At 44.7% G+C, this 18,182-nt stretch overlaps 1 protein-coding gene across 5 annotated transcripts in view; it reads left to right on the forward strand.

The window, feature by feature from the left end:
- ABCB6 (ATP binding cassette subfamily B member 6 (LAN blood group)) overlaps window positions 1–18,182 on the forward strand; it is a 306,484-nt gene that overhangs the window by 230,035 nt on the left and 58,267 nt on the right. For all 5 annotated transcript variants that reach the window (XM_078679195.1, XM_078679194.1, XM_078679196.1 and 2 more), the window contains 2 exons: window positions 3,481–3,557; window positions 3,821–3,884. In XM_078679195.1, the coding sequence (XP_078535321.1) occupies window positions 3,481–3,557; window positions 3,821–3,884 (141 nt within the window). The remainder of the gene's footprint in view (window positions 1–3,480; window positions 3,558–3,820; window positions 3,885–18,182) is intronic.

Raw genomic sequence — 18,182 nt, forward strand, 5'->3', positions numbered from 1 at the left:
TTAGAACATGATGGTCACACTCTCTAGACTCCATCCAGGCATATATTACTCTGAGCACGTATGTCGCAGCGAAACTGACCAAAAACCCTCACATGAACAGAACTGGTCCCAACTTGTTCAATCATGCCCAAAACTCTCAAATTGGTTATTTAAAAGCAATCCTGGGCAAGTCAGGAGTTGCGCAATGTGGGAGAGCTTCTAAAGAAGCCATTGGAGCTAGGAAAGCTGAAATACGGGACACAGCGTGGGAAGACCTCAAGGCCGCTGGTTGGCTGAAGGATTCTCGTGCCTCCTGGAATGATGTGAATTGCCCCCTTCTTTCAGGCTATGACAGCCCGAAGGTTGATGTAGTCATCTGTGCGGAAGCATGGGTAGAGCATTTTTCTTAAATATTTGAGTCTGGTGCCCCAACCCAATTTATGGTGATAGGGAAGAAGCTCAAAACGACCCTGAGGTAGGTATTGCCTTTTGCAAGTCAGCTAAGGTTTAGGATGTTAGATTAACAATTGAAAGCTGTCCTCAGAGAAAATCCCTTCAGATTTCAATAAGGCGCTTCCTCAATTCTGGGGTCCATCAATCAGCGATGTGATAAGATCTGCAATTATAGGACCACTGGTTCAGAAATGGCAAAAAGCAATCATTGTGCCAATGATTAAAAATGAGGAAAAAATCAGCCCCACCGCTATCACCCAGTTTTAAACAACACAGTTAAAGTTTTGGCTAAGCTGGAAACATGGGCCACTTAGAAGAGGGAACTTTCCGATGCACCGTTTGGGTTCTGTCCATTAGGAACTGTGGCGCAGAGTCTAAATTTGTATTTTATCACACATAAATACATAAAGGCCAAAAAAAGCAGTTTACATCTGGCCTTTATGGATTTAACGTGTGCATTTGATGCCGTCCAACGACCAAAACTTTGGGCGATTAAGGAAAGAATGGGAATAGACAATGCCATCATTACCTACCTCCGAAGGCTCCAGACGCATACTGCAGCTAAAATTCAATGTAGTGGGGTAGGAGATCTATCCAATGACATCATTCTGTTGTAGGGGTCAGCCTAGGCTGTGTACTGGCCCGTTCTTGTTTTTGTATTCTACATCAACAGTCTCAAAGACTATTTGTGTACTAGAGAAAAAGATAAGCCAAAGCTTGTCTCTCGCTCTGTACCAGTACTATTGTACGCGGAAGATGCAGTACTAATAACGGGAACAGCCAATGGCATACAGACACTTGTAGATGCTTTTAATATGTTTATGGCTGACTTAGGGCTAAGGACAAGTTTAACGAAGTCTTTTATAATGAAAAGTGGACCCACGTTATCGAAAACGAGAAAATGTATGATTGGTGCGACAGAAATTGTCGAAATCCCAAATTTGATCTATTTGGGCCTCCCATTTAATTTTTCTTTTAATTGGAAGTTTGTATTCAATATTAGAGCATTACAGTTCCAAAAGTCTATTGAAACCGTCCTTCGACTTGCCAAAAGTCTTGGTCACAAACCAGTGGGTGAATTAGTACACATTTGTTACATAAATGTCTGTCTATCTGCACTTTTGGTGCGGGCGTGTGGGGCTACACTAAAAGCGACTGCTTACAGAAAATAGAAAACGATTTTACAAGAAGGCTTTAGGCCATCCCTCAATCAGCACCTACTAATTGTTGCTATGCAGAAGTAGGATTTGGCTTCATAGAAGATAATATAAACTCCAGCCCCTTCTACTGTGGCGTAGAATCTGGAGGAAACTGAAGGCGCCTTTTAGTGGAGCCAATTAGGCGGATAATCTTTCTTTAAGTGAATGATGCCAATCACGTGCTTGTTGAATACTGCATCATGCGTTCTACCCTAAACCGTGCCAATCACGTGCTTGTTGAATACTGCATCATGCGTTCTACCCTAAACCGTGCCAATTACGTGCTTGTTGAATACTACATCATGCGGTCTACCCAAACCGTGCCAATCACGTGCTTGTTCATGCGGTCTACCCTAAACCGTGCCAATCACTTGCTTGTTGAATACTGCATCATGCGGTCTACCCTAAACCGTGCCAATCACATGCTTGTCGAATACTGCATCATGCGGTCTACCTTAAACCGTGCCAATCACGTGCTTGTTGAATACTGCTTCTTGCTTTCTACCCTAAACCGTGTCAATCACGTGCTTGTTGAATACTGCATCATGCGGTCTACCCTAAATCGTGCCAATCACGTGCTTGTTGAATACTGCATCATGCGGTCTACCCTAAACCGTGCCAATCACGTGCTTGTTGAATACTGCATCATGCGGTCTACCCTAAACCGTGCCAATCACGTGCTTGTTGAATACTGCTTCTTGCTTTCTACCCTAAACCGTGCCAATCACGTGCTTGTTGAATACTGCATCATGCTGTCTACCCTAAATCGTGCCAATCACGTGCTTGTTGAATACTGCATCATGCGGTCTACCCTAAACCGTGCCAATCACGTGCTTGTTGAATACTGCATCATGCGGTCTACCCTAAACCGTGCCAATCACGTGCTTGTTGAATACTGCTTCTTGCGTTCTACCCTAAGCCGTGCCAATCACATGCTTGTCGAATACTGCATCATGCGGTCTACCCTAAACCGTGCCAATCACATGCTTGTCGAATACTGCATCATGCGGTCTACCCTAAACCGTGCCAATCACGTGCTCGTTGAATACTGCTTCTTGCTTTCTACCCTAAACCGTGCCAATCGCGTGCTTGTTGAATACTGCTTCTTGCTTTCTACCCTAAACCGTGCCCATCACGTTCTTGTTGAATACTGCATCATGCGTTCTACCCTAAACCGTGCCAATCACGTGCTTGTTAAATACTGCATCATGCTTTCTGCCCTAAACCGTGCCCATCACATGCTTGTTACAAACTGCATCACGCATTCTACTCTAAGCCAATTAGGTATAGAATTTGTAAACCCTCATTTTGCGTTGTGTTTAAAACACTTTGTTTATTGTTCCATATTCTTTTTAGCCTGTAGTATTTTTAGGTACCTAGATAATATGTCTCTTGTAGGGCGTTTCACCTGCTGCGTTTTAATTATTGCAACTGTTGTTTACATAGGAATTTTTATTGATGTGCCTGTTATTCTTTTTGTTACACTGTTCATTTATGATATTAATTAGCTAAAGCATGAATAAATATATTTCATGATTTCTTAATACCCCTAACTCCTATCACTTTTTTTCCCTGTGTCTTTCTTTTCAGTGTATCTTCTCTCTTCTTCCGGCTTCTCCTTTCTGTTTCCGGTCACTTTTCACCCCTGTGCTGCTGTTATTCTCGGGTCTTCTGCTCTTTGTTTGAAGACTTTGTTTGTTTATCTAATTGTCATCATATTTGCACCCAAACATTATTCCTGTATCCGTTGAAAATATTGGGAGTGCAGAGTATCTCGTGTGCTGTTGAGTTTTACTTCTCTCTACGGTTGACTGATGTATGTCTCGCTCTTCTGCGGTCTTCCCTGCAGGTGGGGGACTACGTCCTGTTTGGCACCTACATCATCCAGCTCTACACCCCGCTCAACTGGTTTGGCACCTACTACAGGTAAGAAAGACGTGTGTTGGCTCACCTTCCGAGCTTGTATCGCCACTGAGATGTAGGAGAGAGGGACTCTGCCCTCCCGCTCTGTTGAATGCACATAGCACACATTAAATGGGGCTCGTTTTATCAATTGCTTAAGGATGGAGGGCTTGGTATGCCCTGCTGGGACCCGAACTTATGACTATAGTTGCACAAGTTTGCTGCAGCAGGTGCATTATTCACTGAGCTATCTTACAAGCACACGTGTGCTCTTCTTTCGTTCGCAGGATGATCCAGACCTCCTTCATCGACATGGAGAACATGTTTGAACTTTTCAACGAGGAAGAGGAGGTGAGTCTGTTGCTTAGCTGGACCGGGGCGGGAAGTTAGTTTTCTGGGACTGGGTGGTTTTGCATTTACCTTTCTATGTATAGTCCTCAAGCACAAACTACATGTCCCAGAATGCAAAATGCTTTGGATAACCAGACTCCTAAAGGTGCCACAAATGGCCCGCCTCCGCTTCTCCACAGTACAACTTCCTCCAGGGCTGAATTCTTCTTGCTGGAAGGCATGACAGTGGAAATGCCACCATGAAAATGTGTGCATTTAGCGCTCTTTGTTGGCTTCAAACATGATTTCCTTTGCGCCTGTTGTCAAAAGCCACAATTTTTAGGTCGAATCCTGCTAGACAGTGCAGCATTCTGGTTTGCTAATGACAATTTGGCGATATTTGGAAAACGTCCCAGGGAATGCATTCTGCCCATTGCTTACCATTGGCTTTGTGGTTTGTAACTCACATTTGCTTGCTTTCTATTTGCTGGCTCTATTTGTTTTATGCTGTCCAGCAGTTTGTCTCTTCCATTGCCCAAACACTATTTACTGTATTCTTCCACAAGTGCTTGTTTTCTGTAAACAGGCCTTTAAATCTTGTTCTTATCTTGTCACATTTGCTGTGCATTCAAAGACAGTGGTCAAACATCAGGCTCGTCTTCAAGGGAGCTTGGTGTTTACTTTCCCTTCTCTGACTTCAAAGTGAGAGGATTTATGTGACAATTATGCTGGACGCTGGGGTGTGCATGAAGAATGCTGCACAATATATATTTTTTTCTTGCACACAACAAAATTTAAATGTCTGTAAATTAACTGTGCAGCTATTTAATAATGAGGAAAGCACAAATGAAGCACATTTTTGGTAATTTTGAAGCGTGGCGGAAACAAATATTTTAATATAATCAAATCAATACACTAGGTGATGACGTTTCCACATATTATCATGTGTGCGCAGTATACTTTTATCTGTAAAACTGTATGTCTGTACAAATGTAATGGTTATTTCAAATTGAAGTTGTGTTGTTGGTAATAGCAGTGCCCTACCACATTATGCACATTCCGCTTTACTCCATTCTGCACCACTCCATGCCAGACCACTGCACGCTACTTTGCACCACTCCACAGTATGCTACTGCACACTGCGTCACTGCAGTAAATACTGCACCACTCCACTGTATGCCACTTTACTCTACGACACTTAACTCAATGCCAACACACTCCAACCCACAATACTCTACTATGCATCACCGCCAACTTTGCCACTGCACTCTACGCCTGTTTCCTCTAAGCCACTGTAATATACTATGCACCACTGCACTCTACGATAGTCTACTCTACTCTAAAACACTGTACTTTACGCCACTCTAGTCTACTCTGTGCCAAGCTACTCTGCACCACTGCTATCTACCCTCCACCACTGCGCTTTATGTCAATGCATTATTCATCACTTTACTCAAAACCAATACACTATGCCCCTTCCCTCTATGCCAATCTACTCTGCACCACTGCACAGTACACCCCTATACTCTGTAACACCCTACTCCATTGTACTCTACGCCATTTTATTCCATGGCGTTATACGTCACTTTACTCTGCACCACTCTACGCCGCTGCACTCTACACCAATGCTCTCTAAGCCACTCTACACCATTTCACTCTAATACACTCTACTCTGCAACACTGTGCTCTATGCCACTGAACTCTACGCCACTCTATGCCACTCTCCTCTATGCCACTGAACTCTACCCCACTCTGCACCACTCTCCTCTATGCCACTGAACTCTAAACCACTTTAGTCAAAGCCAGTGCACTCTACGCCAATCTGCTCTGCACCACTTTACTTTACCCCCACTTCACTCTAGTCCACTCTGACATTCCCCTTTACTCTACTCCACTCCACAATGCTCCACTCCATGAGGCTCTACTTCAATAAACTCTAGTCCACTCTACAACACGCTACTCCACTCTGTGGCACTACTGCACTCCACGACTCTCTGCGGAACTCCCTCTAAGCCACTCTATGCTACTAAACTCCGCTCTATTATATGACAGACTACTCCACTCTACTACACTGCTCCAATCTACGCCACTCCCCTCTATGCCACTCGATTATGACACTCTGTGCCACTCCACTCTCCTTCACTATGCCACTCTATGCCACTCGATTCTGACACTCTGTGCCACTCCACTCTCCTTCACTACGCCACTCTATGCCACTCGATTCTGACACTCTGTGCCACTCCACTCTCCTTCACTACGCCACTCTATGCCACTCGATTCTGACACTCTGTGCCACTCCACTCTCCTTCACTACGCCACTCTATGCCACTCGAGTCTGACACTCTGTGCCACTCCACTCTCCTTCACTACGCCACTCTATGCCACTCGAGTCTGACACTCTGTGCCACTCCACTCTCCTTCACTACGCCACTCTATGCCACTCGATTCTGACACTCTGTGCCACTCCACTCTCCTTCACTACGCCACTCTATGCCACTCCACTCTCCTTCACTACGCCACTCTATGCCACTCGAGTCTGACACTCTGTGCCACTCCAATCTCCTTCACTACGCCACTCTATGCCACTCGATTCTGACACTCTGTGCCACTCCACTCTCCTTCACTACGCCACTCTATGCCACTCGATTCTGACACTCTGTGCCACTCCACTCTCCTTCACTACGCCACTCTATGCCACTCGATTCTGACACTCTGTGCCACTCCACTCTCCTTCACTACGCCACTCTATGCCACTCGATTCTGACACTCTGTGCCACTCCACTCTCCTTCACTACGCCACTCTATGCCACTCGATTCTGACACTCTGTGCCACTCCACTCTCCTTCACTACGCCACTCTATGCCACTCGATTCTGACACTCTGTGCCACTCCACTCTCCTTCACTACGCCACTCTATGCCACTCGATTCTGACACTCTGTGCCACTCCACTCTCCTTCACTATGCCACTCTATGCCACTCCACTCTACAACAATCTACTCTAGGTCACTCTACTCTACAATGCTGTATTCTACATCACTCCACGACAGTCTATGCCGCTTCACTCTACAACACTCTACTCCACTCTGACACGCTACTCAACTCTACTCCACTATACGCCCTTCCACTCTTTGACACACTACTCCCTCCATGACACTCCACAACACTCTACACCACTCCATTCTATACCACTCTATGACTCTACACTCAATTCTACTGTACAACACTCCATAACACTCTACTCTACTTCACTTTGCAACACTACAAACCCCTTTACCCCACTAACTTTTATCCATGCTGAACAGCAGGGACGCTGGTGTACAACATTGCTAAAACATATTGGTAAAGCCAATAGCTCTTGCATAGGTGAGACCTATTGGCTTTGCCAATGCTTGTTACCTTTTACAAGTAAAGAAAATGCTATTCAGGACCCAACCACTAGACTGCCAGAGGTTTCAGGGACTGATGGTGTAGCATAGCCCTGAGCTGTAAGACCGCAGTTATAGTTGAGAACATTGTTTTATACCATCTTTTTACGTTTTTAAACCATTGTCCTTCATATTATATACAATTTCCGAAAAGTGCCTATTTATTTTCAAATGTTGCTTCATTCATTATTTCGGTTCTTCCCAGTAGAACCTAAATGTATATTGTGAAATCCCTCAGCAGCAGAGAATTCTTGGCCATTATAATACCAAACTGCTCCCAGTCGAAACCGCAGTTCTGTAATTTCAGCCAACTCTGTTACAAATAAGCACAAAGATGTCTGTTCGAGGCATATGTGCTGTAGATACACATGCTTTGCATACTCCTGCCCTCTAGTGTAGGGTCCGGATGTTTGCAAGTTGTTTTTCTTTGACAAAGTCTTTTTTAGTCACGAGGTAAGGTGACTCCTCCTTTCGAAAATGGTGCGCATGGGCATCGACTCCATTGTTAGATTGTTTTTTTCCTCTGCGCTCTGGTTCAAAACCATTCTTCGGGTTCACCTTGACGCGCAATCCCCTCTCTACCTTTGCCGGTATTGTTTCCGTACGAGTTCCCATTTTTCCGTGTATCATTTTGACAACCGAATCGACTTTCGTTCGGAAAACTTTGTGGACGGCCTTCTGGCCTAACCGCGCCGAGACAGCTCTCTGCAATGGATCGGACACTGTTTAAGTTCTGTCCTGGGTGCTACGTGAAATATCCACCCACTGACTCACACGAAGTGTGCAACTTGTGCTTGTCTCCCGAGAAACCTGCAACGATTGCAGATCATGCCGATCAAAGTAAACTCTTTGCGATCGTCGGGCTCGACGTAGAGAGATGCAGTGTCAAGGCATCGAAGATACGCCTAACATCTTCGGCCAAGATTCCGGCCAAGAAGATATCGATGCATCAGCGGCAGAGGAGGAGGAAGCCTTCTCCGAACAAGACTTGGAGTTGGAGCTCGAGATAGACCTCGATGCCGAAGAACTGCAGCAGGGTCAAGGTGACATGAGTACAGAAGATCCCTTTCCCCCACAAACTCAAAAAAAACGCAAGGCTTTGGCACCACTTCTGCCTTCTGGCCAAGGTCGGCACTGAGATGATGCTTCCGACGCCCTGTCTCCGGGCCCGGCTCCGAAACAACCAGTCAAGCCTTCCGGCTCGGTACTGAGTCGTAAAAAGTCCTCTTCGGAACCGAAGTCCTCCGGTTCCAAACACAAGTTCGGCCCAGAGCCAAAATCCTCCGTGTCAAAAGCCAAGCAACCTTCGGAGCCAAAACCTTCTGCGCCGAAAGGCCACCTTCCTCCGGCACCCGCTGACACCGGAACTTTAAACTTCGGCGCCGAAACAGAAAGAGGCCCCTTCGGATCCGAAAGTGGACATTAATCCATTCACACCAGAGCTTAAACAGAAGAAGCTACATAGTAACCCAGAGACTGGCCATATTCACACAAAACCTTCTCTCGATGAGGACACTTCTTACAAGATCCCTTTAAAGAAAACAACTGTGGCTACAAGTCCTTTTCATCTACCATCACCACTGCATTCTTCTCCACTTGAGAATCCCTTGCAAATTACACCTCATGATTCCCTGCAATCTCACCATGAGGATGATGATGCTGATGATGAGGGATACATCTCCCAACAGATCCATGGACAGATTACACAATTGATTCCCCAGGTGATAATGATCCAGACCTTTACCCAGCCAAACCATCTCCTCCAGACAACAATGCATCCCATCAAGAACTCTATGCCAGGGCTGCACAATATCATGGGGTGGCATTGCACAAAGAATCACTAGAAGAAGATTTTTTGTTTGAAACTTTATCATCCACACACAGGTCATCACAAACACTTACCATGCTTAAAGGCACGATGCACCACGCTGATGAGCCAGAGCTCGCATCATAACTCCTAGGGAGGATAAAGAATATAAGGCCTCTCCCTATATTTATCAAGGGCCAGTTGCCATTACACTCCCTAGTAGTGTCTAATGCTTGTAAGCTGGCAAATCCTCAGACATCAGGAGATGCTCCTCCGCCAGATAAAGAGTCCAAGTTAATTGATGCTTCTATCAAGCGCATAGCTGCGAATTGATGGAGCATTGCGAATACGCAGGGTATTTTAGCCAGATACGACAGGGCACAATGGAATGAAATGGAGCATGTGCTCCAATATCTCTCAGATGAGCATAAGGCTAAAGTACAGGACTTAGTAAATGAAGGTAAGCACATTTCTAATTCCTCTATACCATGTGCTCTAGATGCTGCAGACACAGCAGCTACAGAGGTTAACACCAGCATCCTGCTTAGTAGACACGCTTTGTTAAGGATTTCAGGGCTTAAACCTGAGGTCCCTCAATCCATCCTTAACACACCCCTTGATACGGAACACCTATTTGGTCCAGCGTAGACCAGGCGTTAGAAAAAATGAAGAAAGACACTGAGGTGGCCAAATCTATGGGAGCGTTCCAGTCTCCATCCAACAGAGGCTCCTTTCATTGCTCCTTTTACAGAGGAGGGTCCAAACCCCATCCCCAGATAAAAATACCTCAACTTACAAAGGTAACAACCATTCCTCTCCCTCCAGAGGATATTTTGGAGGAGGTTATTGAGGCAACAACTTCAAATGTAGGGGTAAGGCCAACACACCCCGTAACTCCCCTTCCCCCAACGAACAGTGATTTGCCCACGCTCCCCCCTCCTCGATTACACTACACCTGTCGGGGGGAGACTTCAACAATTTGTCCCCATTTGGCAGTCTATAACGGACAAATGGGTGATTGGATTTATCCAACATGGTTATTGCCTGGAGCTTACCAGCAATCGCCAAACATTCCTCCTCGATCTCACAAGATGTCTCCTGAATACATGCACTTGCTAAAACAAGAGGTCCAGTCTCTCTCACTAAAAGGGGCAATAGAGCCAGTTCCAATACAGTACCAAGGTTCAGGGGTTTACTCTCTGTATTTTCTCATTCCCAAAAAAGACGGTTCCCTAAGACCTATTCTGCATCTCCGAGAGTTAAACTGTTATGTACTGTCTGAACACTTTCACATGTTCAGCAGATTTTATGTCTACTCTAAATTCAAAAGATGCATATTTTCATGTTCCAATTCATCCAGCTCATCGCAAATAACTCAGATTTGTGATAGCAGGCAAGCATTACCAGTTCAAGGTGCTTCCCTTTGGAGTGACTACAGCACCCAGAGTTTTTACCAAATGTTTGGTGGTGGTCATAGCTCATCTAAGAAGACAGCAGATTCATGTCTTCCCCTATCTGGACGACTGGATTATCAAAGCCAGCACTCACCAGAACTGTCTACAGCACACACAGATCACAATAGATCTACTTTATCGACTGGGCTACGCCATCAATGCACAAAAGGAAAATCTCACCTGCAACCGTCCCAGAAGCTGTTTTATCTAGGAGTCACTCTAGACACAGTCATAGCTTTAGCCTCTCCCAATATAGCCAGAATACACAATATTCAGGCTATAATTCTACAGTTTCAACCCAACCAAGCTTTACCAGGCAGCAACTGCTAGGAATGATGGCGTCTTGCATCGCAAATGTACCCCATGCGAGGCTTCACCTGCGTCTCCTACAAGAGTGCTTAGCATGTCAGTGAAATCAATCGCAGGGTCTATTAACCGATCTAGTGTTGGTAAACGGCCGTACCCATCGCTCTCTGCAGTGGTGGAACCCACAAACATATCCGAAAGCCAGTCTTTCATCGACCCTACTCCACAGATCGTGCTCACAGCAGATGTATCTCTAGCAGGTTGGGGAGCTCGTCTCAAAGATTGTACAATACAAGGCTTGTGGAGCAACAGGCACAAGACTCTCCACATCAACGATCTAGAGCTTTTAGCAGTTTTTCTAGCACTCAAAACATTTCAAACTCACCTCATAGCCCAAACTGTCCTAGTCCGAACAGATAAAATGACAGCAATGTACTATGTGAAGAAGCAGGGGGGGACACACTTTCTCTTACTGTCAACACTCACTCAAGCCATTTGGAATTGGGAAATCCATCACACGATTTATCTTCTGGCAGAACAGGAATAACCAATCAAATTACTGATCTCCTCAGCAGAAGAAGGCAGCAAATTCACAAGTGGGAGCTTCATCCCCAAGTTCTCCTTCCGTACTTTCAATAATGCGGATTTCCACAAATAGACTTCTTCGCCACAGCCGAAAACGCAAAATGCTCAAACTTCGACTCCAGGTTCCCACACCCGCTCTCATAGGGCAATGCCCTATGGATGAACTGGTCAGGGATATTTGCCTATGCTTTTCCAGCTCTCCAGCTCACTCTGTGTGTGGTTCGGAAATTCAGGCAAACACTGATTGTAGTATCTCCCTCATGGGTTCATCAACCATGGTACACCACCCAGTTGGAGCGGTTGATAGTTCCTCATCAAAAACTGCACCTTACCTCCAGTCTTCTCACACAGAACAATGGAGAAGTCAGACATCGAAATCCCAAATAACTGAATTTAGTGATCTGGCTCCTGAAGTCATCGAGTTTGGTTATTTAAATTTACCCTCAGACTGTATGAATATTCTAAAAGAAGCAAGAAGGCCTACCACCAGATCTTGCTTTGCAGCAAAATGGAAAAGATGTGTTGTATACTTCAACAACAACAAAATCAATCCTTTATATGCTTCCATACAAAACATTATTTGTTACCTGTTACATTTACAGCGAACAGTACTGGCTTACACGTCTATTCGTCTGCATCTTGCAGCAATAGCTGCGTACTTACAAAATAGGCAACATCTGTCACTATTCAGAGTTCCAGTAATCAAAGCTTTCATGGAAGGCTTAAAAAGAGAAAAACCACCAAGGGTTCCTTCTGCCCCAGTGTGGAATCTCAACATTGTCCTCACAAGGCTCATGGACCCTCCTTTTGAACCATTACACAAATGCCCTTTACAGTTCCTCCAATGGAAAGTTGCTTTCCTCATTGCCATCACATCACCGAGGAGAGTTAATGAGCTACAGGCATTAACTTTAGAAGAGCCCTTTTTTCTTGCAACACAAAGACAGGATAGTTCTCTGCACCAACCCTAAATTCCTTCCCAAAGTACTTTTTGATTTTCATATAAACCAGTCGGTTGAGTTTCCAGTTATCTTTCCTCAGCCTGATTCTGTAGCAGAACGCGCTCTTCACACTCTTGGCGTTAAAAGAGCTTTTCTGTACTATATAGATAGGACAAAATACTTTAGCAAAACAAGAACAACTGTTTGTTGCATTTACTCCACCTCACAAAGGAAATCCTATCTCTAAATCTGGTATTGCCAGATGGATTGTTAAATGTATTCAGACATGCTATGCTAAAGCTAAAAGAACTTTAACCATACCCTCTAGAGCCCATTCCACTCGCAAGATAGGGGCTTCTGTGGTATTTTTAGGTAACATTCCGCTAGCTGACATATGTAAGGCAGCTACATGGTCTACACCACACACATTTACCAAACAATATTGTGTAGATGTGTTGGAACTTCAACAGGCTAATGTAGGCCAAGCAGTACCAAAAACCCTGTTCCAAACAACTGCCACCGCTTTGGGAGTCTACTGCTGTATAGTCTATGCAAAGCATGTGTATCTACAGCTCACATGCCTCAAACGAATAATGTTACTTACCCAGTAAGCATCTGTTCTTGGCATGTAGAGCTGTAGATTCACATGCGCCCACCCGCCTCCCCGCGTACCTGTAGTTGTTGCAGTTCTTCATTATACATACATATATACGCATGGACATCTCTGTACTGCGCATGCTTACTCCATTTTCACCCTCTTGCGGGAAAACAATCTAACAATGGAGTCGATGACCATGCACACTATCACCGAGAGATGGAGTCACCTTACTTCATGACTAGGAAATACTTCTTCGAAGAAAAATAACTTGCAAACATCCGGACCCAACACTAGATGGCAGGAGTATGCAAAGCATGTGAATCTACAGTTCTACATGCCAAGAACAGCTGCTTACTGGGTAAGTAACATTATCCTTTTCTTTACACATAGTAAAGCTCCACTTTCATCCCAATGAGTAAGCCAGCTGCAGGCAATTAATCAAATAATAATAATTCTGTTATATTAAAATACATATACAATTAATGAATGGAATAAAATACAATTTGAAACAGCAATGGGTGACGGAATTAAAAGAATGGAGAATAAGAGTTGCAACTGCCAAACAGTGGATTTCAGTGTACCTATGGCCTACCAGCAGGACCAGGTAAATATAAGAAGAGAAGATAATATTATAGAAATTTAAAAAAAAAACTAAAGGTCAGATAGATAAAAAAAAATATTGCACAATTACTTAAAATCATTGCAATCGAGCCATATAAAAACAATATAAAGTGCATAAGTTCCAATATTATGAAAGGGTATATAAAGTTTTATCACCCTATTATTCTGCGTAGACATAATTTGGGCAACTATACACATGGGGATTTAAAACAGATTTAAAACAGTTGGCACAGCATTATAGCGCTTTGTGATTATTCAAGTTCAGGACTCCTTTTACTGCAGAAAGGTATTTCATAAAGTGTGCTGCCAGCTGCACTGATTCACCTTTCATGCACTCAACCAGGGCAGCTTAACATGTCCGTATGTTTAAAATACGCCAAATGGGGCAAAGCCAGGGTATTCTCAAAGTGCCCAGTTTCTCACAGCTGCACAGTATGTGGCTTAAAGATACCTTAACCCCACCCCCCACGCCCGGCACTGAGTGGATACATTCTCTTTATACACTAAAGATCAGAGTTGCTGCGACTAGAAAAAGAAAGGGAATTTTATAGGTTGAAGAGCTGCTGTAGATAGAACCCCTGATGCAATACCCGACAGTCCTATGCTAGTGAGTCCCTGGTTGCAGCTAAAGATATACAATTAGTTGCCATCAACCCCTTAAATCTGAAGTCTTTGGTCCAACAAGCTTGCTTTCTCTGGGTCAGGTCAATAAAAGTGATGCAACGTGATTACTTAAATTAAAAACTGAAATGCAACGTAATATACCAGTGTAGGAAAACTGGGGTAAAGAGGCCATAATTCTTTGCAACCACTCAAATACCTACCCACCGACAAACGCACAGTGGTATTCACAGGAAGCAAGGTGAAAGGGTGAGAACAGGTGCAGCAACAAGGAACACACTGATGTCACTCTCCAGGTAACCACAAAGGCTTGGATGAAAGACTAGAAATCTGAATAATAAACAAATGCACAACTAATGGAAGTGAGAAGATAAAACTAACTGAGAAATGTGAAGAGTGAAACCAACAGGACATCCAGTAGGAAGTAAAGTGGAGATGAGCTGGAAGGCGAGACGAGGGAGCTAGAACATCAGACGAGCTACAATAAATATAAAAAGGATCAAGCCTTAAGCTCTCCAGGTTTAAAGACCAAGAGACATCCAGTCATTCATGGTGCTGAGACTGACCCTCCAGCAGAGGACATGTCAGGGATGACTCCTTAGTATGCAAGTGTTCCTCATTGGTGGGCTAAGAGATAGTGTGGGTGACCATAAAAAGAGCACTGGCTCACCCCAGATCATGGCCATTCGGTAGATCGAATGGTTCACATCTGGACACTGATCATGACTTTTGAAGCTTACCTCAGAACAGATCCAGCAGTGCAGATGTTCACTTCAAGGAAGAGCAAAAAGGTCTTTGGTGGATAAAGACCAGAGGAGGCATCCCTGCCCCTCATTGGACACCCTAAGAGATGGCTGTCTGAACCCTGCAAGATAAATGGAGAAGAGACACGAAGAAGCATCCTTTTCAGGACACTTATCCAGGAAGGACGGCCAGCAACCGAGCTAAACACGTTGAAAAGATAAGGGTTCAGGAAGAGCTTTTTGAGCAGTGTTTAATGAGGATGCAAAAATACCAGAAGTGAGGGATGAGTTAATATGGGCAAAGTGGCATTTCTTCATTTAGGTCACATCACCAGAGTCTGCGATGACCCAAGGTGGATCTAGGAATGTTGCTTGGAAAGTATCTCTGATCCTCCTGACACCTTGACATCAGTCACACAGATCATGGAGACGAACAATAGTTACTTACCTGTAATCTGTGGTTCTCCAGTATTGGTGTCTTTCATAGATTCACATGCCTGAATCATTCCCCGTCGTCGGAGTAGGAGTCCCACGGTATATAAAAAAGCAGTAATAAGCCATTTGTACATAGCAAATAACAGTTATAATAAACCAGGAAGTAAAGTAGCCTCAGCTACCAATGAAAAAACTTCCACATTAGTGACTATCCAAGTCATTATGTTAGACCAAACTGCAGCCAATCAGGCCACAGCTCCCACCAAGGTATTCTCCCCAGAGACCCAGGCTGTCAGATTTTTGTAGCACTGGAGTGTACCAGAGTATATAGACATATATCCTAACAGTCTGGGTGAGACTCTGAGGGGAGGTGGGTGGGTGCATGTGAATCTATGAAAGACACCAATACTGGAGAACCACAGATTACAGGTAAGTAACTATTGTTCTTCTCCAGTATTAGGGGTGTCTTTCATAGATTCACATGCCTGAATCCGAGTAGTTAGCAGTAATACAATATGTCGCTCTTATACGCCAAAGAACAGTTATCATGCAGTAAAAGAAAGCAATGCAACAACATATGAAAGCGTAAAAGAGCAAAGGAGGTGGGAGAGATACCAGAGGCTCACCTTACTGAAACAGATTACGCAGGACTGCTCTCCCCACCGAGGCATCGGTATCGCTTGAAGAATCCAGACAGTAATGCCTCGTGAATGTGTGTCTGCTGGACCATGTTGCGGCTCTGCAAATGTGCGGGAGAGGCACACCAGCAAACAAAGCAGTTGAAGAGGAGACTGCTCTCGTAGAATGTGCTCTAGGTAAGGTCTGTAAGGGTTTACCTGCTTGTTGATGGCAGAGCCCTATCGTGGATGAGACCTAACTGGCGATAGTCTGTTTTGTAACAGCACAGCCTTGTCTTGGTCTGCCATACGCCACAAATAGCTGATCCGTCTTTCTGATGGCAGCTGTTCTTGAAAGATAAAATTTAAGGCATCTCTTAATGTCTAATGTGTGTAAAGTCCGCTCAGCTGGTGACTGCGGATTGGGAAAAAATGTTTTAAGTATCACTGGCTCATTGAGATGAAAATCCGATGGCACTTTGGGCATGTACTTCGGGTTTGTGCGTAGTATCACAGAGTCATGTGTGAATTGCAAGAATGGTGGCTTAGAGGTGAACGCTTGCATGTCACTCACCCGTCTGGCTGAAGTTAATGCCAGCAGCAATGCAACCTTCCAAGTGATGAACTTGAGATCGACTTTATGGATAGGCTCGAAGGGATGGCGCAGAAGCTGAGCCAGGACTACATTCAAATGCCAAGATGGAGGTGGTCGGCGTACAGGTGGAAACATACGAAATAAACCTCTAAAGAACTGTTGGATTATTCTTGAGGAGTATAGAGAGTTCTTACCATCTTGACGGTATCGTGATATGGCCGCTAAAAACACTTTAAGTGTTGAGTGCGCCAAACCTGATTTAGCCAACTGCAAAAAGAAGGGCAAGATCGCTTCTGGCTCCGCAGTTATTGGATGTATATTCATAGTTTGGCACCAAATACAAAAACGCTTCCACTTCAGCTTGTAAGTTTTGTTTGTTGAAGGCGCCCTAGCATTGGCCAGGACTTCTTGACAGTCCTGTGGAATGTTCAAGTGTGCAAACTCATGGTGTTGAGGAGCCAAGCCGATAATTTCAGAGAATGAGGGTCCGGATGATACACCCTGCCTTCTTGAATTGTTAGAAGATTTGGAATTCGGGGTAGTTGGATTGGCTCGCGCTCTGACAGAAGGAGAAGCTGTGTGAACCAATACTGTCGTGGCCACCGTGGAGCAATCAGGATTATTCGACACGGTTGTTTCCTCATTTTCTTGATGACTTTGGGAATTAACGGAATTGGTGGGAAGGCGTAGGCAAAGATCCGTTCCCAATTCAGTGACAGAGCGTCCCCGCAAGAGTTCCTGTGGGGAATCCAGCTCGCAAAGTGAGTACATTTCTTGTTCTGATAAGTTGCAAAAAGATCTAGATCGGGGAGACCCCACCTCTGGAAGATCCGATCCAGCGCTGGCTGATGCAGTTCCCATTCGTGAGTGCTGTTCTTGGATCTGCTCAGCGAATCTGCCAGTACATTGGCTACTCCTGGAACATGCACCGCTGACAAGTTGATGTCGTGATCCAGAGCCCAAGTCCAGATCTCTTGAGCCTGTTGAGACAACCGGGCTGATCTTGTGCCCCCCTGCTTGTTCAGGTAATGCATGCTCGTTGTGTTGTCTGTTCGAATTAACACTGTGGAGCCTTCTAGAATTGCCTGAAAGGATTTTAGGGCGAGGAAAATGGACCGTAACTCCAGCAGATTGATGTGCCATTTCTTTTGATGAGTGTCCCATTTGCCACTGATCGTCATCCCTTGAAGGTGAGCGCCCCAACCTTCTAGCGAGGCATCCGTGGTCACTATGAATCTTGGGACTTCTGCGAGGAAAGCACAGCCTGCTTGCAGGTGATGTTTCTGACTCCACCACAGGATTGTTTCCTTCATTCGAGGTGTTAGGGAAATGATATCCTCGAAGGACCCCGATATCTGCACCCATTGTTGACTGAGTTCCTCTTGTAATGGTCTCATCCTCAGACGACAGTTTGGAGTGAGAGGGATGCACGATGAGATCATCCCTAGGAAAGATTTGAATCTCCGAACAGAAACGCACTCTTTTCTGAGGAGTGTGGTTGCCATTGTTCTGATCTTTTCCTGTCTTTCGTTTGAAATGAAGACCTGAGCGAGCTTGGAATCCAGCGTTG

The sequence above is a fragment of the Lissotriton helveticus genome, chromosome 3_1 (assembly GCF_964261635.1).
Source record: "Lissotriton helveticus chromosome 3_1, aLisHel1.1, whole genome shotgun sequence".
In the NCBI taxonomy this organism is placed as follows: domain Eukaryota; kingdom Metazoa; phylum Chordata; class Amphibia; order Caudata; family Salamandridae; genus Lissotriton; species Lissotriton helveticus.